Source organism: Nannochloropsis gaditana (genome assembly GCF_000240725.1).
Source record: "Nannochloropsis gaditana CCMP526 unplaced genomic scaffold scaffold068, whole genome shotgun sequence".
Taxonomy (NCBI): domain Eukaryota; class Eustigmatophyceae; order Eustigmatales; family Monodopsidaceae; genus Microchloropsis; species Microchloropsis gaditana.
Window position 1 is genome coordinate 27,708 of NW_005803885.1, and position 24,858 is coordinate 52,565.

The 24,858-nt window shown below is 48.6% G+C and overlaps 5 protein-coding genes across 5 annotated transcripts; 2 read left to right on the plus strand and 3 right to left on the minus strand.

Moving 5' to 3' along the window:
• Nucleotides 1-516: 516 nt before the first annotated feature.
• On the minus strand, nt 517-2,278 carry NGA_2007220 (chloride channel 7; the record flags this gene model as incomplete). The annotated part of the gene is made up of 1 exon (XM_005855952.1): nt 517-2,278. A coding segment is annotated over one exon (1,728 nt), but the record flags the coding sequence as incomplete, so codon positions are not given.
• NGA_2122920 (chloride channel protein 7) lies at nt 2,262-2,519 on the minus strand (the record flags this gene model as incomplete). Its single annotated transcript, XM_005855957.1, has 1 exon — nt 2,262-2,519. A coding segment is annotated over one exon (258 nt), but the record flags the coding sequence as incomplete, so codon positions are not given.
• Nucleotides 2,520-3,684: 1,165 nt separating this feature from the next.
• Nucleotides 3,685-4,841, plus strand: NGA_2054620 (n6-adenine-specific methylase; the record flags this gene model as incomplete). Its single annotated transcript, XM_005855954.1, has 1 exon — nt 3,685-4,841. A coding segment is annotated over one exon (1,092 nt), but the record flags the coding sequence as incomplete, so codon positions are not given.
• Nucleotides 4,842-5,604: 763 nt separating this feature from the next.
• NGA_2122520 (ribosomal rna large subunit methyltransferase f) lies at nt 5,605-5,914 on the minus strand (the record flags this gene model as incomplete). The annotated part of the gene is made up of 1 exon (XM_005855956.1): nt 5,605-5,914. A coding segment is annotated over one exon (310 nt), but the record flags the coding sequence as incomplete, so codon positions are not given.
• Nucleotides 5,915-14,823: 8,909 nt separating this feature from the next.
• Nucleotides 14,824-15,881, plus strand: PYRB (aspartate carbamoyltransferase catalytic subunit; the record flags this gene model as incomplete). Its single annotated transcript, XM_005855955.1, has 1 exon — nt 14,824-15,881. A coding segment is annotated over one exon (1,008 nt), but the record flags the coding sequence as incomplete, so codon positions are not given.
• Between the last annotated feature and the right edge of the window lie 8,977 nt (nt 15,882-24,858).

Consider the following 24,858-nt stretch of genomic DNA (forward strand, 5'->3'; position numbering starts at 1 on the left):
ACTCATTTCGAATGGAGCCGGAGACCTTTCAACACTTGTGGGCAGAACTTCCTGAAAGTATATCTTACAATGTAGACTTGACAGTTCTTCCTACGGACGGGCTATCAACACTAGAGACATCACTTTTATCGCGGGGTATAAAATGCTTGGCAAGCGGGGAGGTGACTGATGTATTCAAACTTTTCCTGTACGGGCAACATGAATTGGGGCGTTTGTATTTGATTCAAATCGTAATACATAAGTTGTCGAAACGATTGAATCTTACGCTCAAAATTGGTAGGCCTGAAATGGAGTCGGAAGGGGATGACGGAAAAGACAGGTCGGCGAACGCTGTGGTCGAATTGATTACCCAGGTGTTGTCCTCCCTGCACCTATTGTGATGAAGCAAAGGAGTTCTGCTCGACGCCTTATTTCGTAGCTTAAGTAATCAATGGACAGGAATGGCCATATAGTATACTCGACGCATGTTTTCCACCAGCCGTTCACGATAGATCACAGTCAATACAATCGTCACATACTTGTCTAATTTCTTTAATTAGATTTCCGATTCTTATGGCATTGAAGGCGATACAGAAGGGCTTTCATGCGAATGATATGAATCTAATTCACCGTCTTCTTGCCGCATCAGTGCATCCTTGGTGATTTTCCACACCTTGCGACTCAGAAGCATCGGACTGTGAGCCAAACTCGCCATGAGATGTTCTTCTTCCAAATCGTGTCGCGTCAGGATGCCGGATAGATGCCCATTCCGACTTATTACCAATAAATGTCGTAATCCTAAATTGCGAAAAAGACGATAGGCGCGGGGGACGGCGGTGGACTCAGTCACGAGGTATGGTGCTGTGTCGCAGTATGGTCGCAGATCGATCCATGAAATTTTTTCGCTTTCCGTCAAACATATGGTAGCAATGCTTGGAAAATGGGGGAAGAACTGTTCTACCTTTTCGTAGGGCAAGACAGGTGTAACCACGGCAGCACTCGTATCGCGCAATACAGATTCTGATTTTTCACCGCTGAAGGCTTTCAAAAATAGAAGTGAACAAAGTATGTCACGAGAAATAGTTCCAAATACTGTACAATCATCTTCACGAAGTGGAAAGCAGTGATGCGCAGTTGCGGCGAGCAGCTCGTAAATCCTCCCAACTTGGTCAACAGGATGCAAGCACAAAGGCTCTGTTGCCATGATCTCACACACCCGCAGATCACTAACACGGGCTTCTTGTGGACATTGGGGCTCCAAAAATGGAATTTTACGGAGGTGGATATGCATTTGGTAGATACTTTCGTTGAATGCATTTCCGACCCATCTTGACAAAAATAGGCTTATGCTGAGCGGAAGAAGCAAATTCATATTTCCTGTCGCCTCTAACAGAATCAAAGCCAGCGAAATAGTCATGCGACACATACCACCTAACACAGCAGAAGCCATCACCAATGCGTAAACACCTGGTTCAGCAAAACCTCCCAAAGGATGAAGGGCTTGACCAACGACGCGTCCCAATGCAGCTCCTGACAATAAAGAGGGAATGAAAAGGCCAAAGGGCACGGAAGCTCCAAAAGTCATGAATGCCATGAAAAAGTATGGACAGAAGAAACACAATAATGCCGCAGTCGAGAAAACCGGCTCCCCACTTTGAAGATGCATCGGTAGGTGAAAAAGTATTCGAAGCGAGTCGTCCCACGACTGTAAATATAAGGAAGCGAGTTCGTTGTAGCTGTCATCTCCCGCACACAAAAATGGTCGCAAGGTACTGGCGTAACTATAAATTCCAGTAGTTGTGTCGAGCTGGGGACGCGAGCGGCACCGGCCGGCAAACGGGAGGCCGAAAGACAGAACAGCCATCAAAGTCGTCAGGCTCATGAGCTCCAGCATTTTCTTACGAGGTGTGGTAACATGAGCCAAGCGAAAGACAGTCAGGCGCCGATTCATTTGATTGAAAGCAGCCCCTAGGAGTCCTCCTAGTACTCCCATGACCGCAAAAATCGACAAATCTTTTTGCTCGTATAATGGGCCTGAATTAGGAAACGGATCCAGAAACGATAGCTGATTCACAAATTCTGGAGGCAAGACGCTAAGTAGAAGATATCCAGTTAGCGCAGTTCCTATTGCACAGAAGAAGCATCGCCATGTCAATTTCAGTGTCATGAAGGATGCGCCTTCTTCCAATGCGAAAAATACACCTCCAATCGGTGCTCCAAACGCCGCAGCAACACCCCCCGCTGTTGCGCAAGCGACAAAATCTCTTCGTTCCTTATCGTTACGGAAATCTTCAAAAGAAAGTCGACGCTCAAGGCCCCAAATTTTGCCTTGCGAAAACAAAGAACCTAAAATCGCGCAACAAGAGACAATGGGACCTTCGAATCCCAAAGGCAATCCTGAAGCTTGCGCAAATATTACCCCAACAGCCTTGCCATATAAAGTGTTGAAGTGCATTACGTGAGGAAGATTCACGCCATTTAAGTAACTCTTTACCTCTGCCATCCCTGAACCTCCTACAGCTGGCTGCAAAAGCGTCACGACCCCAGCAACCACCGCAAATAGCAGAGAAAATGTAAGAAAAAGAAAGAAAGCTGCCACGCTGGTATACCACTTGCGATGAGATGCGATTTTGAGCGTTGTGTCAAATTTTAGAGCCTGCAACTCGACGGTGCATGCAATGATTACGACGCACAAAATCTCGCTTAAAATTGCCAAAAGGGCGGTAAGCATCCATCGAATGAAGGCACGTTGTCGGCCGCTCTGCGGGTCGATAAATTCAACCTGCCTCCGTTTCCGCTCATGTATTCTCCATACCTCACTGTGATGTGGTTCAAAGTTGTGACTCTCCACTTCAGAATCGGGGCTCATATTTTTTTGTGTTGGACTTTTAATGGGAGTGGCCATAGTCTCAAACGCTGTGGCGGCCTCGCTGCACCGTGCTCGATTACTCCACTTAAATAGTAGCTTGTTCGATATTTTTTTCCTTCGAGGAGACGGGCAGCGAAGACGTACAGTAGGGCTTGTCACGTTTCTCACCAATCCCTCCTTTTTTCCGGTCCGAAAATTGTGCGACTCGTCTTGGTGATCAGGGGTTGCAGGGCTTCTCATGATTTCTGTTTTTAAGACAAAGGCCAAATAGTTCAAAACAAAGTGCTTCATAACGCTGCTGAAATCAGTCCGTTAGCGTCCACGTTCTGGGATATCACGCATTTCCTTGCCCTATCTGAGAAGATGGGCCGGACGAACGCAACGTACCATCCTTCTTGGGAAAAGTTTCAAGTCCTAGGTACAAGCCCAAAGTAAGAAAGCGTTTTACCACCTTCCCATTCAACGAATGTTGGAGACACATGTATTCGGTATAGATGACGGCATGGCCGCAGCTAGCTTGGCGCGACGGGCAGCGCGACCCCGTGGGGGCCCTACTGGGCAGAGAGAAGAGTATCCTTGTGAGCCTCCGGGGACGGTCCGGGCGATGGAGAGGGGCCTCTTCCAGCGAGACTGGTCAGCGCTTTCTGCGGACCCGGGGGATCACGAGGGCTGAAGACGAACCATTACAGAGCGCTAATTGATCAGTGTGGGCGATCACACGCGAGAGATTGTCGTGCGCGCGCTTCAAGCTTTAGAGGTGTGGCATTTTAACGCTTTGCAGTATGGCTTTGAGTAAGCCGGTAATGCCTCTCATCCTGGACTTCTCAATTCCAAGCACAGGAATGTCCTGTTTACAGGGAAATTCATTTCTTAAATTAGCATTGATTACGCTGGTATTATCTCTTGAGGGGTCGCCAGAGATGGTTCAGTCTTTCCTCGTCTCAAAAGGGTGTGTTCAATCGTTGACTGTCCAAACTATGTCCTTATCGTCGCACGAGGAAAACGGCCATAACTCTCGCAAAGTAGACAAACGGTGGCAAAAAAAGCGACGCCGAGTAGAGCTGGGGCCTGATGGCTTGCCAGTGCAACCTATTCACGCCCCACGCCAAATAAGAGGAGCCGGCGACGCCCGCAAAATACATGAGTTGGGGGGCTCTCAACCTTCTCGCAGCAGAAAAGAACAAGGGAAAGCATGGGATTTGGACACAGTTGGAACGGCGGGTGGTCCATCACGTCTCCGTATCATAGGAGGGTCGGCGCGAGGCAAAAGACTTGACTCCCCCGAGGTCCATCTGCGCCCTATGATGAGCAAAGTCAGGGAGGCCCTATTCTCGACATTATTTTCCTTCGATCTCTTCGGTAGCAGGCCTCCTCGAGTGATGGATTTATTTTGCGGAGCAGGTTCGGTCGGTTTAGAAGCCTTGTCTCGAGGAGCGGGAGAAGCGGTGTTCGTCGACATGGCATCCGAGTGCTGCGAATGCGTTGAGCGAAACTTGAAACTGTGCAACTTTGATGCGGTTAAGGGAAAAATCGTGCGGGCCAGGGCTGAAGAAGTCTTACGGCAGCCAAAACGACTGGGTGTCATTGGTACATTTGACTTGATTTCGATTACACCACCATATGAGGAGGTAGTATATGCAGATTTGATCCGAGACGTGATGGAGAGCCCTGCTGTGGCCGAGGACTCTCTGATTGTGATCGAGTATCCTGTGGAATTGGGCAGTTTACCGTTCAATATAGGTAAAGGACGCCTTCTAGGCCTGCGGAATCGCCGCTATGGGCGTACCGTCTTGGCGATATACGCGGTGCGACCCACGGGTAGGCGGTCTGGAGATCTGCGACCTGAAGAATTCGATTTCGCCCCTTCCCCCTTAATGGACGAGGGACTCAGGAAATGCAACTTGAGCGATGGTGAAAATGACTATTGATCGAACGGCATTTTTCACGGATAAAGCATACGTCATCACGACGAAGGAATAAATGTACATTTGGAAACAGAACACGTCCCAACGGATGTTCATCATTTAATCGCGGAGAAGGGCGTTCTACTTTCCTCGTCCGATACTTTTCTTGCTTTCTCAATGTATGATCGTTTGAATTCCCCAAATGTTGAAGTCTTCTTAATTCCTACCCAGTTTTTTGGCATCACCAATTTGTGGATTCGACGCGGCTTCATTCTTTTTTTCTTGAAAGATAGTCTTGCGCCGCCATTTCCGATTAGTCCGTGAAACTTCCCCCGGAAGCAAATTACAGAGCTTCCAAAACGCTGGGCGGTCACCACCCGAGGTCATCTCAATGTTCACTTCCACACTGCACTCCCCTTCTCTCCCCCTCTCGCCATTCTCTATGTCGTCAACGTTCATTTCCTCAGACACGAGCGGCTGCGGCTCACGCCCTAGGTCCGCGGTCGTCAATGCTTCATCATTTGAGTCTTCATGACTAGCCCCAGCTAAGACGGTGATCAGAACCACGCAGCGCATCTTCCAGCCTGGATCCGAAGGAGGGACAGGAGGCGCAGCGAAGGCCGAGACAACAACAGGGGGGGCTTTCGTCGGCGTGCCATGTGAACTCAATTCAACCACAATCATTTTACGGAATAAGTCTTCGGCCGCGCCACAAGTGATGCCAACGCGCAGCACGCATAAGTTGCGGGTAATACTGAAGTATTCGAGCACCCGGTCCAGCACTACTGCCTCCTCTGACGACCCTTCTTCCACGTCCGCGGTTTGTAACGGAGGATTAAAGCGCACAGAGAATGAGAAAGAAGTCTCCCGCTTCTTGACCATCTTTCTTTTCCCGAACACTTTGTGAGCGCTAGCCCCAGCCCCTTTCACTTCCGCCAGTCCTGCCTGAGAGAAGCTCCAAGCGATGCCCCAACGAGTGGTGCGACCCTGAGCAAACTGCGTGGTGCGGACATTTTGCACTCCTGCTTCTCTGAGCAAACCCAATAGCTTTTTCAAAGATAGCTTTTTACCTACCATACTACTATACCAGCGTACTCTATCCCGAAGTGCCAGACTATCAAGTATCATTGCCGTCACAAAGGCAAGTTCCCCACCAGGGGTGATCATCTCGTCCGCGCAGCCATGCGGATCTGTGGAAATTCTCTTGCTTGTTTTCCTCCCACTTTTAAGCGAAAAACCCGAATGAATTTCATCCAAAGATGCAAAAAAAGGCGGATTACACATGACGAAGTCCAGCTCGTATTCGGATCCCATTCCAGCGGCGTCTAGGGCAGTTTGGATGGGTCCGCGGACACTCCCAGCTCCTGTTTGGAGAGCTGTGAAAGAGAATGAAGATAGCTCGCTGTAATCCACGCGCGATACAAGCTGTAGGGAGATGCGATCTTCCATATGGTTTTCGCGAACATTTGCCGAGGCTGCTTCTAAAGCCTCCGGGTCAATATCCGTTCCCAGAAACGACCAATCATGAAGCTTGCACCCAAGCAGCGGGTATATTGCGGAGGCACCAGTACCCACATCTAAACCTCGAATACCAGTTCTTGATTGAGATGTATCGGAGCCACCCAAGGAGAGGAGATCCTTCACCCAGCAGACGTAATTCAGACGGTTTGGAACCGGTGGACATAGTCGCTCAAGCGGAATATCCCACTCGAGACCAAAATCATGGCGAAGAAGTGTTTTTGTTAAAGCTCTCGTTGAAATTGGATCTTTCCAGTCAATAAGCGCTTCACTTTTGTCGTCATTCAGGTAAATGACTCTGTTGCGTGAAGGGCCGAAACATTAAGGAACGAGTGATCAATATGCATTTGAAAGAAGATTGCGGAGAAATTGTAATTTCATGCGTGAAATGAGCTCTTTTGTAAGCACGTACAGGTGTCCAAAGGTGTCGGGATACAGGCGAGCTAGTGCTGCAAAGTCCGGCCTGTAACCTCTGTACTTCGAGTCTTGATGGAATTTGGCCTCGTACCCAACCCGCGTGCGCTTGATGCCCGACCATCGTCCCTCGCCCGCATAAGGCTCTAACCTGAGATCCTTGTCCATCTACCTGAGACATTTATGTTTGTGAATCGAAGGTGAAATGAACCCGGGTACACAGGTTAATAACCACATCCTCTCCAGTCTTTCTCGGTTGCTAGCTTCCGAAGGATCGGAAAGGACAGAATTACGAAAGCTCCTCATAGATTAAATTAATTCTTTCGCAAAAAGGCAGAGCACAAATTTATGCAACGGCGCCTTGTTATTGCTCAACTTTGGACCGCGCGCCTACATAAAGCTGTACAATGCACTGCCCCCCCGGAAAGTTTAACCTCCTCACCACCAGTGTTCGCTCAATACAGGAAACGTTGAGGTGGCTTGTTCTCCTCCTGCTTGGCATCAATGCGGGCTTTCACCTCAAGCAATGCCTGGACGGTGGGGAGTCTAGGCCAGTCATTCACAAAATCATATTCGTAGATCCACTTTATAAGTGTCGCGCGACAGGCAAAATCTTCGTTATCACCTTTGTCCGATTGATGGTAGTAAGCTTTACCTACCATAACTTCGAGAAATTCCTCCAGCCCCTTCATTTTATCTTCATCTTCATCCTCCCGAAGGATAGCGTCTAACATGGCTCGCATTTCCTCGTTTCCCCGAAAGTCAGGTGGGAAAGCAAGCTCTCGAAAGCGTTCATGCACGTCTTCAAGGTTGATGTTGCCCCATTCATCAAATTTGTAGCCAAGTATTATTGCCATGATGATGTTGGCTTCAGCCCACGCTTCATCGTGGCCATCCAGAAATTTACGGATAAAATCGAAGCGCGCGAACTCGTCGACGTATAGCTCGGCTGAACGTAGGACCGCGTCCAACGTAAAAAATGCAGGGGGGGCTTGAGGATTCAGTAATTGTGGTACATCTTTGTCCTTGAGCAAGGAGCTGCCACCACTCCCGCCGCCAAGGGTAGCTTTGCTGCCAGGAGCACCGCGTCCCAGGAGGCCGGACGCCATGATCTCCCGCTCTCCGCGACCCTCCGTCATGAGCACACGCTGCTCGTCCGTAAACTCCGGCTCCGGACAGCAGACTTCGCGGCCCATGCGCATAAGTAGAAGGTCTGAGACTTTATTGGCCACCATCCAGGCGTCCACAAATGCGTCCCCCATGTCCATGTCCTCCAGCTCGGTGCCCACGTGCAGTAGGACTCCGCCAAGGTCGGCGATGCCCTCATCACGGGCCTTCACATAGGCCTTGGCAGCAACTTTTGCAACCTCCTGATGACAATCCTGCGGTATCCATTCGTTGTCAAGCCATTCCACTACCTGCGTTTCCAAAAATGCGGCATCGGCTCCCAGGTCCTGCAGGTCCTTGAGAGAGACCCCGTCCTCGGCCACCTCATTCGACCCACCAGAAGGGGATGCGGAATTCACTGAAGATAAAGAGACAGGCCGACAGGAAGACTTCGACGAGGAAGAGCTGTCTTTTGTCAGGCCTAGATCTAACACAGAAAAGTCGGAACGTGTGTTTTTTTTAAATGAGCATTCCGAATCGACATGTCGTTTCCCAAAATTCCTGCGCTCCCTCTCTCTATATATATTAAAGAGCATGGAATGGCAAGATTGCTAACAGCGGCAAAAACATATTTGTTCAAAATAGATCCGTTCATGAAAATTTCTGCAAGCTCCTTCAGTCCGCTGTCAAATCCGCATTTCCTCAAACGCCGAAACGATGAGCCAAGTTGCCTTGTGAGCGGAAATGCACTTTACCGTACATCTACTTCCAATGCGCTTACCAGGAACATGACGCACAACGGACAATGAATGTGGCAACAATGGCGAAGAAGCTCGCAGGACGGGCAGGAAGGCTTGAGTAAGTTCGCCTGCGAAGGCGAAGGCCAACAGGAAATAGACAGCCACTTTTCTTCCAACCTTCCCGATGTGCAGAAGCATGCCACTACTTTAACGTCACCTGGCACAAGGGAGCGAGTATAAGAGCGTGATTTGGTGCAAGTCTTGCAAGTGCAGCAGGGGGCAGGGCGGGAGGATGACGGAACGGGAGGCTTTGTTCTATCCTCGCCCCCGGCCACAGCGAACACTAGCGCCACCCAGGCATGTGGCTGGAAAAAGAGTGACGCATCCTGCACGGAAAAGGCAGGCGTCGGCCCCTTTCTCGTAGAGGGTATTGAGCAACGGGCGTGCAGCACAATATGTCGGGCGACACATTGAAAAGCATCACACGCGCTCTTTTGACGTCCATCAGTGTTTGAGAGCACGTTTTGTGGCATTGGCGCGGATGGACTCGCTGGCTTCTCTTCCGAGCACTGTTTCATGTACCCATGCCTCTTTCACGTCGTGCCCTATGAACCGCTCATGATGCATGAGACAAATTGTGCCACGTTGCCTCTCACCACGGCCCCAGGCAGAGATCTTTCTCTGCCTATCATGTTGTCTCTGTCTTCCCGTTTAGTGTCGTACTCTTCTCATGGAGTATTCCCCACCGATCTTCCAATTGATGCGCAGCATTCGCCCCGCGACGACCATCTTCTTAGGCACGCAGTGTGATGCACAGCACAATGGAGCCAATGGCAAATAAGCATGTCTTCGCGTCTTATATTCCTTTGTGTGACTTCTTTTTAACCATACAGGTCCGCCTTAAATAACGTCACCGTTCGAAAATGGGTCTCAAGTCTCGCCGGCCACCAAAGAAGGGGACTGCGGCTGCTGCAGCCGCTACTAAAAAAAAAATGGAGGAAGATACCAAGACAGAAGCGACCTCGGAGGCGTCTGCCTCGACGTTGAGCCTCGAGAACCTGCGGATGGATGACGGGCCCTCGGCAGTGGAAAAGCTGTCGGCTGACGGGATCATCGCGACGTACTCAAGCACAAGCAAGGAAATGCACCGCAACACGAAAGACATCAACGTACAAAATGTGACGGTCCAATTCATGGGCAAAATTCTCTTGGATGACAGTGAGATAGTGCTGAACCATGGAAACCGCTATGGCTTTTTGGGCATGAATGGTTCAGGCAAATCTACCATCATGCGGGTACTCGGGGCACGCGCCGTACCTATCCCAGATGGCATCGACATGTTTCATCTTACACACGAGATAGAGGCGAGTGACCTAACGGCCCTCGAGGCTGTGATGTCTGTCGATGAGGAACGCGCCAAGCTGGAGAGGGAAGCAGACCTGCTGAACAACATCATGACGGAGGACGGTGCGGAGGCTCGAGATGACTATGATGACATCGTGGACCGGTTGCAACAGGTCTACGAACGCTTGGAAGAGATGGATGCCTCCACGGCAGAGGTCCGCGCTTGCTCCATTCTCTCAGGTCTGGGTTTTACGAAGGCCACTATGAAGAAGAAGACGCGTGAATTCTCCGGTGGTTGGCGTATGCGCATCGCCTTGGCCCGGGCACTCTTCTTGTCGCCCGAACTATTGCTCTTAGATGAACCAACCAATCATTTGGACATGGAGGCGGTTGTGTGGCTCGAGGACTACCTTTCAGCCTGGAAGAAGATTTTGTTCTTGGTCTCGCACTCGCAGGACTTTTTGAACAATGTTTGCACTCATATTGTCCACCTGTCGGACAAAAAACTGAAGTACTACACCGGGAATTATGATTCCTTTGTTCAGACGCGCGCTGAATTGGAAGAAGAGCAGATGAAGCGTTACCACTGGGAACAAGACCAAATTAAACAGATGAAGGAGTACATTGCCAAGTTTGGCCACGGCAGCGCCAAGCTTGCACGTCAGGCTCAGAGCAAGGAGAAGACACTAGCTAAAATGGTACGAGGTGGCCTCACGGACAAAGTAGTGAGAGAAGCGAGCTTCAACTTTCGCTTTCCTGATCCGGGCTCGCTTCCTCCCCCTGTGCTGCAGCTGGTGAACATCACGTTTGGTTACCCTGGTTGCGAGGTGCTTTATCGGAATGTAGACTATGGAGTCGACCTGGACTCTCGGGTAGCTCTTGTAGGACCCAATGGTGCTGGCAAATCGACTTTGCTGAAGCTTATGTGCGGCCTGCTTGTACCAACCGTCGGGGACGTGCGTCCACACTCGCATCTGCGAATTTCGACCTTCACTCAGCACTTTGTTGACGTGCTTGATCTGACCAAAACTCCCCTTGACTTCATGTGCGACACGTACAAGGAAGCGAGTAGGGAGGAACTTCGGAAATTTCTCGGCCGATACGGAGTCTCGGGTGAGGTCCAGACTCAGGTCATGGCAAATTTGTCGGATGGGCAGCGGACGCGTGTCGTCTTCGCAAAGATGGCTAAAGACGCACCACATTTGTTGCTTTTAGATGAACCCACCAATCATTTGGATATGGAGTCCATCGACTCTTTGGCAGATGCTATCAACCATTTTGCAGGTGGAGTTGTCTTAGTTTCGCACGATATGCGCCTAATATCTCAGGTCGCGAAGGAAATCTGGATGTGCGACAACAAAACAATTTCCAGATATGAAGGGGACATAGGTGATTTTAAAATGATATTGCGAAAGCAAATGCATTTGAAAGGTGAACAGAAAAAGATTGGTATGGCAGATATGTCCACCAGAGCCTCGAATGCTGGCGGTGTAGACAATTAAATTGACGGATAAGTCGCATTACGTCTAATAAAATTCAGGACGTATTCAAAAATCGGGAACAAATCTTCAATGCGTACGTGTAATGGTTGCAGTGGAGTAACATCGTAAATATACGAATGTGAGAAAAACTAAAACGAAGGTAGAAGAGACGTATTGCTGTCTTATACAGTTAAAGTTAAGAACGGGCCATCGTTTAAACTTAGTTGAGAGGAACTGATACTAGAAAGTCAGTCCTAGGGATGATGGCGCAAATTTGAAAGAGCAGAAAAGTTTCAATGCTTGTGAAGCGTTCCACCACATCAAAGCTGTGAAGATTGTGGGAGAATGCTATACAGAAGATTCAACTCTTTCGATGACACCGATTGGAGACTTCATAACATTTGGCACCACAAATGAAAGTCATTGGTGTTGTGAGAAACATTAATTTGATATGAGAAAGGGCACTCATGATAAGGTCCATTTAAACTGCGTGAGCTGTGCCGAGCTATAAGCGCCCCAAAATGGCAGCCAAACATATACAGAGTAGGCCCTGCCTCTCCGGGTGGCAAACACCTACCCCTTTTCGACCTTTCTGCAAGACATCGAGGAGATCAAGCGCGCACCAAAAGTTTCACACACCTTGCTTTATATTTTCTATTTATCTCGGCTTTATGAACTCGACGAGAAATCTTTTCTGTAGACGATTAATATATCGTCTTCATCCATTTAAAAAGACTTTTCTGGCATTCACCTATAATATCTCCCCGGCTGAAACGATGCGTTTCCATGGAGTTATCAATGTTTTTAATTGCGAAAAGTCTGATGGAGCATTACATCTCAAATAACCTATCCAGCTTAAGTCTTATGCCGTGAAGGATAAAATAAAGGTGCCCTTTAGTACATGTGAACAAGAGTAATCTGTCTCCTAGACTTGATGATATTTTAATTGTATGATTTGATGGACAGAAACTTAAAAAGATCACTGGAAAGTAAAAAGCATCACTTTTCTAGCTGATTAAGAATATTTATTATTGCAGATATTGATAATCAGGACAGACCCTGGAGCTATTCAAATCATTGTCATACATCTTGCAAAATGGCTCGAGCTTTCGTCACTAGCTTGCGTACTATCACCGACATAAAGTTTGGCCTTCGAATGACCTTTACACCACATGGCAAGGGCATGTCAACGATATACGAAGCGCACGAGTCGTTGAAGTGTAATAAAAATAAGTTCGATGAATCCATGCCGAAGAGTACTTAGATTGCATGTCTTGGAATATTTGTTATACACGTAATTATACTTTACATCCTTTCTAAACAACAAACGTCCTATTTATCCTTTATGTTCATGGTGTGTACAGTGCATATACTCTACACTTGCAAGATTCACGAAAACCATAGAATTTTGAAAAAACTCTCAAATACGGGTACCAATACCTATTCTGAGAAGTTTTCAGGCCTCCGTAGCATTTCGGTGGCTGATTAAACGAAGAATAAATGCTAGACTGTGTCGTACCCTTCTCGAATCTGCGGGACAAACAAAAATATATTCACATTTACCCGAAACTTTGCTTGAAAGTATCTCCCACCAGAGCTTATCAGATTCCCTGTCGAGCACAATTTGAATGCTTGTCAGAATCTCTTCGAGCTGGACCTCTTCCAAAATACTGTGCAGAACTTTCTCAAGAACCTGGATGGCAAGCACTTCTTCTGCCGGGACCAAACCCTTCGTCAAAATCCTTCCACTCCGTAGCATGTGAGCGACAGCAGCGCTAGAATCAAATGTGGTTGAGCCTTCATGATGAAGATCTTGTGTCATCAGATCGGCAAGCACCATCATTTTGGCGGCTGCTGCACTTATCAACCCATGAGGCCTTAATTCATCATAGCCTTGCGCTTTAGCAGTAATCGATTTTAATTCATTCGGGATGGTCAATCCAGCGCCGTAGAGAAGCTTCCGTAACTGCTGACGTATCTCTTCCGGTAAGAAGTATGTCACTTTGTCGTGTGTTTTCGTAGATGAGGATGCGTTCGGCAGAGCTGTTTTAGCGAAATGCGAAATAGTACTTGATGGAAAAAGAAGGCGCGCGGTGAAGCTTTGCAGTGGCGAAGAAGTAGAAGTGTTGTCTTTCAGTTTTCCGATTGTACTGTTTGGCCTTACAACGTGAAATGTCAGCTCGTAACATTCTTCAAGATAGTGTGACTGAAAAGCGTTGCTTACAGCATGCCTACTCTGCGTACTGAGCTGTCCTCTCCCCACAGCTTCCAAGGCGTCTAAGATTCGATTTAGCTGCTGCAGTGACTGCTCATTCGTACGTTTCGCAGCTGTCGGGGCCTATACGTAAACAACATTGAAAGCAGGTGCACGTAAGTCTCCTTATCTTGTATATAAGGGTAGACGTGAGTCTTCCCATACCGTAAAGGAGACAAGATGTTACCACGAAAAAAATACTCAGTTGTTTTCATAGCACTGCTCTTCTTCCACTCGCCACCTGCGAACTTTTAGCCGAAGCGATCTTTGTTTAACAAAACCCAGGAGCCCAAGGGGAGTACTGGTGATCCAATAATTGGCACCGATGAGCGCCCATATCCTCCTTCCAAACAAGCGAGAGACATTCTTGCAAACCCCCACCTTTCATTTGACAAGTCACCCTAACGATTCTGTTGATAGCAAGCCATCGAAGCTCGCCACCACAACCATCATCATCATCATCATCATCTTTTTCTTCTTCATCATCATCTTCATCATCATCATGTACACCCGCACCATCAAACGACATAGATGACATTCCAAACACCCCTCCGGGCTTACATTCTGATGGAAGTCTGGATGGATCTGCTTTACAAAGGGACGTAGAAGCCGACGAAGCATTTAAACCTGCGTGTTGCAGGATTTGTCATTCAGTCATTCATGTACAAAGTGGCCAGCAGTATCGCAGCTCGCCGCTTTTCCCTCCTGATTCTATAAATTAGCTTACCGCGATGACAGTCCCACGACATGAGGCACTTACCACGGCTCCAATTAGGATTGATAGAAGCAGACAGCAAAAGAAGGAGATAATTACGTACGTGGAGCCTCAAAAAATGAAAAGTAGCCTGTAAATGTAGGTGTTGACCTGATGGCAACCAATTGATAGTGAGAGCATAAGATTTCTTAAAAGGCTATGGCAGCCTCGAGCATATAACCTCCTTCCATTTCCCCGGGGGCGTCAAGATCACCGTCTCTACATGCTCAGGCCGGTCACTTGCACTGTCAGACACACCGGGCACATGCTTGTTCGCATGTTGTCCGTCCTCCATCTCTGTACGCCAAAGCATTTCTATCTACATTTAAAACTCAGACACGGAGAGATTAATCCGAAGAGCAGTCCCGGATGCGTGATATGGCGAGGCGAGCCATAAAGTTTATGATCTTATCCCTCACGTTCTCGTTTTTCTTTTAATTCATCCGTGCTCAATACTTGAAAGAAAGCGTCTCATCCTCGACCATGACTCGAGACGACTGTACTGTGTTCAGTAGCGATCCACAATCCTGGGTTGGGCAGCACTTCTTGTCAGCTACACAGATTACTTTACCGGCATTGGAGCTACTTCTACGTGAGGCGGAGGCTATGAAAGAGCTTGTGAAAGTTCATGGCGGCGATCTACGGTTGCAAGGACGCGTTTTAGGAAGTATATTCTTCGAACCCTCAACACGGACGACGTCATCTTTCCAAGCGGCATTTCAACGGCTTGGGGGAAGTTGCATACACGTGAATGAGTCCAGCTCCAGCGCGCAAAAAGGAGAGACTCTAAGTGATACCGTGAGATCCATGGCATGCTATTGCGACGTTGTGGTCTTGCGGCATCCTGTCCAGGGAAGCGTGCGCGAGGCTGCAATGACCTGCCCAAAACCTCTTCTGAACGCGGGCGATGGAACAGGAGAACATCCCACGCAATCACTGCTGGACCTCCTCACAGTGAAGCTGGAGGTCGGAGAGATAAGAAATAAGACAGTTGCCTTTGTAGGAGATTTAAAACATGGACGCACTGCGCATTCTTTTGCGCGCTTGTTGTGTTTGTTTAGTGGCATCCGGCTGATCTATGTGAGCCCCCAATCCTTGGCGATGCCGGAAGAAGTGAAGAAATATGTAGATAGCCGTGGGATTCAACAGCATGAGTACTTTACGCTGGATGAAGACGTGCTCGCGACCATGGATGTGCTCTACATGACCAGGGTACAGAAAGAACGATTCCCGAGGGCTGCGGACTACGAGAAAGTGAAGGACATCTTTCGTGTAACGCCTCAAACCATGCAACTATGTAAGAGCTCGCTAGTCTTGATGCACCCTCTCCCACGCGTTGGAGAGATTGACGACCGAGTCGACCAAGATCCACGAGCCGCTTATTTCAGGCAAATGGAAAATGGCATGTATGCACGCATGGCTCTGATCGCTTTGATAATGGGTGTATCGGGTGTTTCAAACCATTGACCGACGCATCCGCGAGAAACAAAGGAAAGTATTGAAATTCAAAATTTTAATTAGAGAGAAAAGGCTGCACCATGACATGATTTCTTTCCTCTTATGGATGGAAAGTCGGGGCCGCATGTCGGCTTGCGGTGAGAATCGAGGAAGTCATTCTCCTCAATTCCCCCCCTTGGCCATCAGCACTTTCCAATTAGCGCATGATCACAGATGTGATCATGTGAACCTGCCTCGTAAACAACCATAGCGTCAAATTAATGTTGTTCGAACGATGTAGATTTCCTTCACTCATACATTTATGTCCCTCACGAGCGGTAGGAATGCCTTCTCGATGAAAAAAGTAAGTACTTTTTTTTTAAAACTTTACCCATGACTGTAGAGTATCGCAGCATTGCTTGGTTTGTTATAATCTCGTCTATATGGAAGTACATCGTACCTTGACATTGCTGTTCAGAAGAATAGGTAGCATCAGCGTCTGGAACGGCAGGAGGTTAGCGAGTGGAAGGCGCATTCGTACAAAACATCATTGAAGCCGTTAACGTCACTTCTTAGGCTTTCTATCAGTGAGAATAGAGCAATCATACAACTCAGGTCTCATGAAAGGTTTTGAGCGAATCAAAGAGATGATTGAAAAAAGAGCTTCAAAATCGACAAGACTACCAAAAATTTACACAATCCCTGTAGAAATTTACAAGCCTTCAACATTCTTCCAACAGAACACAGCTTCGTAATTGGGTATTATTGTCATTCAATTATGTAAACTCTGGCAAATGAAAGCAAGAAAATGCTGCGGTAGAATTCAGCTGAACGCAAGCTCTCGCCCATGAAGTCCTTTAACTCAGTCTTTCATTTGGCGATCTGAGGCAGAGCGAGGCCTGCCCTGCCACCTGATAACAGCGCGTAGATAAAAGATAGGATCGTACTCACTCGAGCGACGCCATGTGTGCAGATGAGCCAACACTCCCTTGTAATAGCGCCAGGCCCCTATAAAAGGTCCTGTATATGATTGCTGATGGTTAATATGGCCGCATACCCAGGATTTTCGGAGTTCTCTTGCCTGATGGTCGTAAGAGCAGCCATCCATCTATCAGTGGCATCTCATAACGTGCAATATGTCCATTGTACATATTTTGGTGACTGGTGTGCATTTTTCGTGGATATGTGCGGAGAAATCAGCGCATAGGGCACGCTTTAGGCTCCAGTGCTTGACTATAATCTCAAACTAATCGTCATGTAACACATGTGACTCGGAATTCTGAACACGGGACGATGGCTGACCTGTAGCAGGAAATATTTAGGTGTGTAGGTGCCACACTTCATGCTTCTTGCATCACATCATGGCCATCACGCACTCGTTCTCCGTGGGTCACGCATGGCTTCTCAATTTTCCGATCACTCGCCATCGTAACGTTGCACCTCACGATAAAAAATTGACATACGCACATGCGTATCAAAAGCGTTCGTGGCAGGACATTTCATTTTATCTCATGTAGATGCCCCCTCCTTTCCCCCGGTCATCAAAGAAGAGAGCGTCTCGGTCGCCCTCACCACATCTAACCTGAGTTTGCTTTCGTTGGCTTCCGTCTCGTCGAGAGCTCGTGAAACTGTGCGGCGCTGAAAATGGCAAAAAGAACCGAGAACACCGCGGCAGTACATTTGAAGTCTCTGGTCGGGCCAATGCAAGATACTCTAAATCAGCATTGGGTTGATGGTAAGCAGTCTTGGATGGAGGTCGAAGAGTTTCAGCGCTTCAGACTGGTGACGGCGTATCTAGATTGTGCTTTATGACGCTTCGCTTTTGCACATCGCTCAACTTATGCAGGTAAAAAAAAGAACTTCGGGTTCAAAATGATGATGAAGATGGGATGGAGTGACGGTCAAGGCCTGGGCAAGGAGCTGCAAGGCTGCGCAACGCATGTGACCGTGGCTAAGAAGGTAGATAGTGCTGGCCTAGGCAGCGTTCGAGATGAGACGGGAAATGCGGGTTGGACAGAGGCATCGGCAACATTTGACAGCGTTCTCTCCAAGCTTAACGAAACCTACAAGCGTCAAGAAGTACCGCTCAAAAGAAAAAAAAAAAAGAGCCCGAGGAGAGAAGCTTCCGGTTGTCCCAATCAAGGTGGCACGGCCTCGATGCTGTTGCGGCATCCCAAGCTTTTGCAAAGCAAAAATATTAAAAAGTATGGTACAAAAGACATGCAAGCTATTCTCGGCGTCAAGCGCAAGGATGGTGTCTCCAAATTTACTGAGGAAATTAGCTCATCTCGATCCTCTGTTTGGTCAGCCTTGGCCGGATCAGCAGTTGGATGCACCACAGAGGGAGCGTTGGGTATAGGAAGCGATTCAACGAATATAGACAAGAATCGGAGAAAAAAGAGGAAGAGGCAGGAGGGAGTAGAAGTGAAAGAGGGCAAAGAATATGCACCGTCAAGACTTACAGTGGAAAGTCATGACGGCCCGCAAGCGAATGTGCGGGACCCAGGTCAAAGAAAGAAAATGAGAGGGAGAAGAAAAAGTGGAAAATAAGCGACAACGGGGTCTCGGCTGACAAAGCAATGTGAAGAAGAAAATGGAAGATGTAATCTTTATAATTATTGATCATTTTTGTACGCAAATTTTTATTTCTCTGGCGGAAATCGATTACATCCAAAAAAAAGGAAACGGATTTTTTTCTAGAAAAGATAGATATTTTTTTGTTTCTCACAACGCTCTGAAAAGAGGCTCTTCCTCTCATGGAAAGGAGATACAATGCCGTTGCGCGCGCTTCCATAATCCTTCCACAATCCCCCGAGAAGGCCTGTACGCTTAAGAAAGCTGGCCGCAGTCGGCGATCATGACGGGCACGGAGGTCTTGCCCACTTGGCTGCCTACCGCCTCGATCTTCTTCAGGATGTCCAGCCCCTCAGTGACCTGTCCGAACACCACGTGCTTACCATCGAGCCAGGGGGTCTCAACAGTGCAGAGGAAAAATTGCGAGCCATTTGTATTGGGTCCCGCGTTGGCCATCGAGAGGATGCCGGGGCCGTCATGCGTGAGCTCAAAATTTTCGTCGTCGAATTTCGCACCGTAAATGGATTTTCCACCCCGCCCGTCCCCGCTCGTGAAGTCACCACCTTGGCACATGAATCCTGGAATCACACGATGGAATGCGGAGTTCTTGTATCCAAAACCCTTCTCACCCGTACACAGAGCTCTAAAATTCTCTGAAAGGATGGAATGAAGAAGAACGCCCCATTAGAGAATTTGTGACTTACGTTGTTGGATACGCTATGACATGGAATATGCGAGTCGCAAAGGCATTTTGATAGAGGGGGCCAACGAGCTATTAATTTTCATGGAAGACGTACCAGCCGTCTTGGGTACTACATCCTTGCGCAGCCTGCACGTGATTCGTCCTGCTCGCTCGCCCCCGATGTCGATGTCGAACCAAACTTGCGGATTGATGAGGTCACCAAGAGCACCCCGGTAGAATCTCATTTGCACACTCTCAGATGGGGCATTCCCCACTGTGGAAAGCACGGCGTCCAAGTCCTTGCCGGTCACCATTTCGCCTTGCACGGACACAAGGTGGTCCCCTGCCTGGATCTTACCGCTTGCCGCCGCTGCTCCTCCTTGGCTCAAACTTTTCACATACACGCCTTGCAGCTTCGGATCATTTTCTTCCAATACAATCCCCATAGGTTTTTGGAGCATAACATCGACAAATTCCATTGCCAAAGCCTTTCGCGCATATCGGCTCCTAATGCTGCTTCGCGTGACCGAGATCCTGCGAGATTATGAGGGAGTGGGTCCAGCCAGAGGAGTTAAAGCCTTCAAAGACTCAAGTAACTTAGCATCTTGAATGCCATGATTAGCTAGAATTGAAGATGTGATGGCAATTTACAACGACATAGCATGCTGACTGTTCAAGGCGACACACACAGGTTTGGAGTGATACAATTACTGTGATGAGCACATCTCGAAAACAACGGCGAAGGGGCGACACTTGAAGAAAGATTCTCTACCCGCTATTCGGGGCACATTAAAATGTGACCGGCCAAAGCATACATCATGTCTCGTGTTCCACTCATACTTGATGCAAGGCTACGCTCAGATCTTCTCCGTCGTACCTGGAATGTCCCGGAAGAAACCCAGCAGCTTGGCTAAACAGTGTCACAAATAGTAAGACTTGCTTCCACATACCTGTAGATATGTTTACGTAGGTTGTGCTCTTTAAAAAATCGAACAAAAGGGAATCGTGAGGTGGTATCGAAAGGCTCCTTGCCCCACGATCATGAGCGAGAAAGGCTGACAGCTGACGCGATCATTGTGATGGAAAAGGGAACACGGCTCCTCAGGGGCGGGAACGCGGGGAGGTGGGCCCATCGAGGAGAAAGCTGGCAAACGGAGCGGGAGACGGGGTGTCCAAATAGGTCTGTGCGATTCAATTGCCGCTAGAGGTTGACGGATCGTGTATTCACATACATTGAATGTGATGCTGAGTTGTCTTGCTATGTACTCTCATTGTGAGCTCGTGCTACTTCCAAGCCTCTCATGAAACGGGACACATATCACACAGGTCGCGCCCATGATGAAATCAACACGCTCAGTTAATAAGGATACCAATGAAATCAATAAAATGAATTCATGTAAGGACGTCAAAGGAGCTGCTGCGAGCAGGAATATCCTGCAACATAGGTTAATAGGAACCAAAAAAAGCGAATGGGTCAAGAACTTGCACGGTAGCCTGGCGATCATTGTGGTGGGGACCCTCGGTGCCCTTGCAAGTTATTTGGCGGGCTATTTTTGGCGCAACGAGGCTGCAAAGCCTCTGGATTCCTACGAACGTATCCTCTCTACTGTATACCCGCATGATTCGGCTTTTCGAACCGAGCAAAACTCTACGGTGTCGGGCCCATCCTTGGCTGGTTGCAGCATCTCTACCCTATTCGCCGACGAGCCAGTGCACGGGATGCACCTGGGTTGCATCCAACACACGTACGTACCACTTAATTGCGTATTCCATCAGGGGCACATAAGTAATGTCATATAATCTGTACGAGTAATCAAGTATCATTTCTTCGCATGCGTGCCTCTAACAAAATTAAACGGGTAGCCCAACAGGTTTATATGCCACCATGTTTATGGATGGCCAGAATCACACCAGAAGAGAAGTTATCGCTTCGATGAATGACTTCCAAGGTTTGCGCACACTGCTTGGAGACCGTCTAGGGTTAGCGCCTGTCGGTCGCCGCAATGGAGAAGGCCCACGGGACAAAGAGACACCCAACACACAGAAGCCTTGGAGCATGTTCTCGCCTCAAGGTATCGCCATTGACAGCCTGCTAGACCTACAGGAAGGAGCCAACGATGTGCTGCTCTACGAGGGTGGAAGATTTATTTGGCCAGGTGTCCGTGAAGGATACGTCACGCAGGTGACGGCGTTGGACCGCCTAGGGTCCGTGAAGATGCAGACCCTCTCTATGTCACCTCTTGTCTTCTCTGTCGAGAATTTCTTGCTTCCCGAGGAATGCACTTACATTCGGGATGTCGCTGAGCCCCACATGCGACAGTCGGGGGTGAAGCTCATGGACCACGACAAGGGCAAGGCGGCCACGGACTGGCGGACGAGCTCCACGCACTTCCTTGCTTCCAAGCACCATGCCCGCATTCAATCAGTCGACCGCCGGGTGGCGGGACTCACTCGGCAGCCTGTCTCGCACCAGGAAGACGTGCAAGTGTTGAGATACGAGTCCACGCAGCGTTACGATGCCCACCATGATTTCTTCGACCGTCGCTTGTACGCGAGGGACCCCGACACGCTCAAGCTCATCGATAATGGGAAAAGAAACCGTATGGCTACAGTCCTTTGGTATTTGAGTGACGTATTGCAAGGCGGTGAAACGATATTTCCTCTTCACAACGGCGGGGAAATCTCCTACGACAGCCGCCACTGCGAACGTATGAAGGGCGCGCTTCGCTGTCCACCGAAGGAAGGAAGCGTGATTATCTTCTATTCCTTGCTCCCGAATGGCGATCTGGATGACCGCAGTCTTCATGGTTCTTGCGCTGTTAAACATGGGGTCAAGTGGGCAGCCAACAAATGGATATGGAGTGATGAAATCGCACCCATCCTGGGGCGTGCCTAGAAATTTGAATGTGAAGCACAAGTGAACAGCCGTCCCTTCACATCTTGGATTGGTGGGACAATCAAAGGCTGAAATTTAAGTCAACCTCGGCACACTTTTACGTTTTAATATTTAATTTTAATTTTAATACATGTCCTCACGAGATAACGTACAACTGAATAGTTGGGAGTCATCTATCCCAGCAACATCCAGTCCTTTGATTTTATCATTATTATATTATTATTATTAAAGACATTTGCTACTTGCTCGTGCAGAATTCGAGAATATTTTGAAGCATATGTCGGGCTTTCAATTCAGCCACCTATATACTGTCATCGCATCACTTCGCATCAATCAAGTGAGGCTTGATGACGGCTCGTCGATTTGGAACCGCAATCAAGTATGTACACTCGGCGGGACAGCCGGCACGTCCACTCAGAGCGAGGCCCGTATATTGGACTAGTCTTTCCTTGCAACGAGAGAGAAAAATACAGATTTCCAGCTATTTTTGCACCAGAGCTAGCACAAGAATCAAGAACAGCGCTGGTGGCAGACGACATAAGCATGATTAACAGTTTTTTCTGAGTGTCAATTTACAAAACATTAATGACATACTAGGTGCGTCATTCTCTGTACACAGTTTACCCTAGTCGGCACATATCGGTGCGCTTGACAGGGCCTGCTCGTCGGGGCGGGAGGGAGTATGAGGGTGGCGCGAGACCAAGGAAAACAGAGAGCCAATCCAGGGAGCATCCAAAAAGCCCGCAGAGCATTGAAAAGCGCTTGCGAGGTGCATTAGTGCGCAAGTTCATAAACATAAACATTTCTCTCGCTCCTCCAATTTAAGCTCGCTCGAAGTACGCAGTGCGCGGGGGGCAACTGCTCCAACTTACTTGAAGGAGTTCACTAGCGAGACGGGATTTTACCTCCTTGCGCGTCTTTCAGTTCTTGCGCAAACTGGCCAAGACTTAAGCCGTCTTCAGCTTACTTCTCCTTTCTCCTCAACTCCCCATGTTTGAAGGAAGTTTACACACCAGGGCAGGACCTGTGTAAAAATGAGCTCCACGCCTCATTCGAAGCACGTCAGTACCGAGGGCAGGGAGAAGGTCTCGACCGCGCGACATCCTGAAAAGGACAACGGTATGCACATGAGATACCACATTGCCCTTCCTGACATTAAGAGCTGCTTATGCATTGAAAACATACCATGCATATACGGTCAATCCATGGCATTTATGTCGCAAAACATGCTTGCAGTCAGTAACACAGGGTATGCCAATAGCCCGTGAGAGGACCAATTCCATCTGCGATGTACCATATTCCCTGTGATAAAATGCTAAAAATGTCCCAGGAAACAGAAAGCTGTGGGGTGGGGTGCAAGAATGGTCAATTAAATGTGTGAGCAAATGTCTAAAGCCAGAAAGGAAGACCGATGATGAGAGGATGATCAGTCTCACGAGCATGCTGAGGGTCCCTTCACGAAGTCTCCAGATGCCCCGTTCACTTTTCCCACCCTTTTCTCATGTTGATCTTTCAAGGGCATCACCATCAGCATGAGCACCACCACTCCACCTCCCGTGGCGATGAGCATTGCGACGCGCACAATAAAGTTGTAGAAGACCAACGCAAGCATATCCACGATCATGATTACCACCATCACCATCATCACCATTACCATGACAACAGCATGAGCGCTCAGCAAAAGGGCGATCATTTACCATCCAAGAGACATTCACACAATTATGATGAGCACGGTCATACTCACGAGCCGATGGAGTCTCCCGGCGCTTTCCACACGCGCGACCAGCCCTTGAAAAGGGATTATTTAGAGCGCGCTTTTACAGTAGGCGTGGGTGGGCCGGTAGGATCTGGTAAGACAGCTTTATTGTATGCTCTCTGCAAGGCACTTCGTCATGATTACAGCATCGCCGCGGTAAGCAAGCGCGTGGGTGGGGAAAATGCAAAATTCACATAGCGGCGGCAGGGAGGACCTCTACCTCTCGGACCGTGTTGACAGACGTGAAGCTTGCCGAGGATCCGTCAAGAGGAATCATTTTCTTGCAATTTCTATAGACAAAGTGGTCGTCATATGGAAGCGAGATGCACCCAGCAAAGTTCTTAACCTTTGGGCCCCTTTCCTTGAACAGATAACCAATGACATCTTCACGCAAGAGGACGGGGAGTTTCTTTTACGGCACTCAGCCCTCGAGCCTGATCGTATCCTGGCAATTGAGACCGGTGGTTGCCCCCACGCGGCGATCCGGGAGGATATTTCAGCGAACCTGGCCGGGTGCGAGGGTATGACCGGCAAGCACAACGCAGATATAATTCTCGTGGAATCAGGTGGCGACAACCTAGCCGCCAACTTCAGCCGGGAACTCGCGGACTATATTATCTACGTCATAGATGTAGCGGGTGGGGACAAGGTGCCCCGCAAAGGGGGACCGGGTATCACCCAGTCGGATCTCCTCGTCATTAATAAGACCGATCTGGCTGACTCGGTGGGTGCCGATTTGGAGCGCATGGCCCGTGAGGCGGCTGTGATGCGCGGGGACGGGCCTGTTGTTATGGCTCAAGTGAAGTTTGACATTGGCGTTCAGGACATTATCGCGCACATCCTCAAGGCGTGGAAGTTAGCTACTGGAGTCATACGCCCCAAGAAAACATCAGGAATCAGGGACGTGGCGGAGAAAAGCTCCTGAGGTGCAAAAAGCCATCTTGCTTGAGATGGAAGATCGGTCAAGATAAATGCATGCGAGTTCAAGTTGTCTTTATCAGTCAACATGCTGATTCACAGAGAATGAGTCGGTTGAAAGTAAGGCATCTGACTGGGATAGGTCGAATAAATTGGGGTAGTGCTTGTTAGTACCGCGTCATGTCGCACGTAATGAGTGGTATGGAGAGCTGAGTCCGCGTGCGCTTAAAC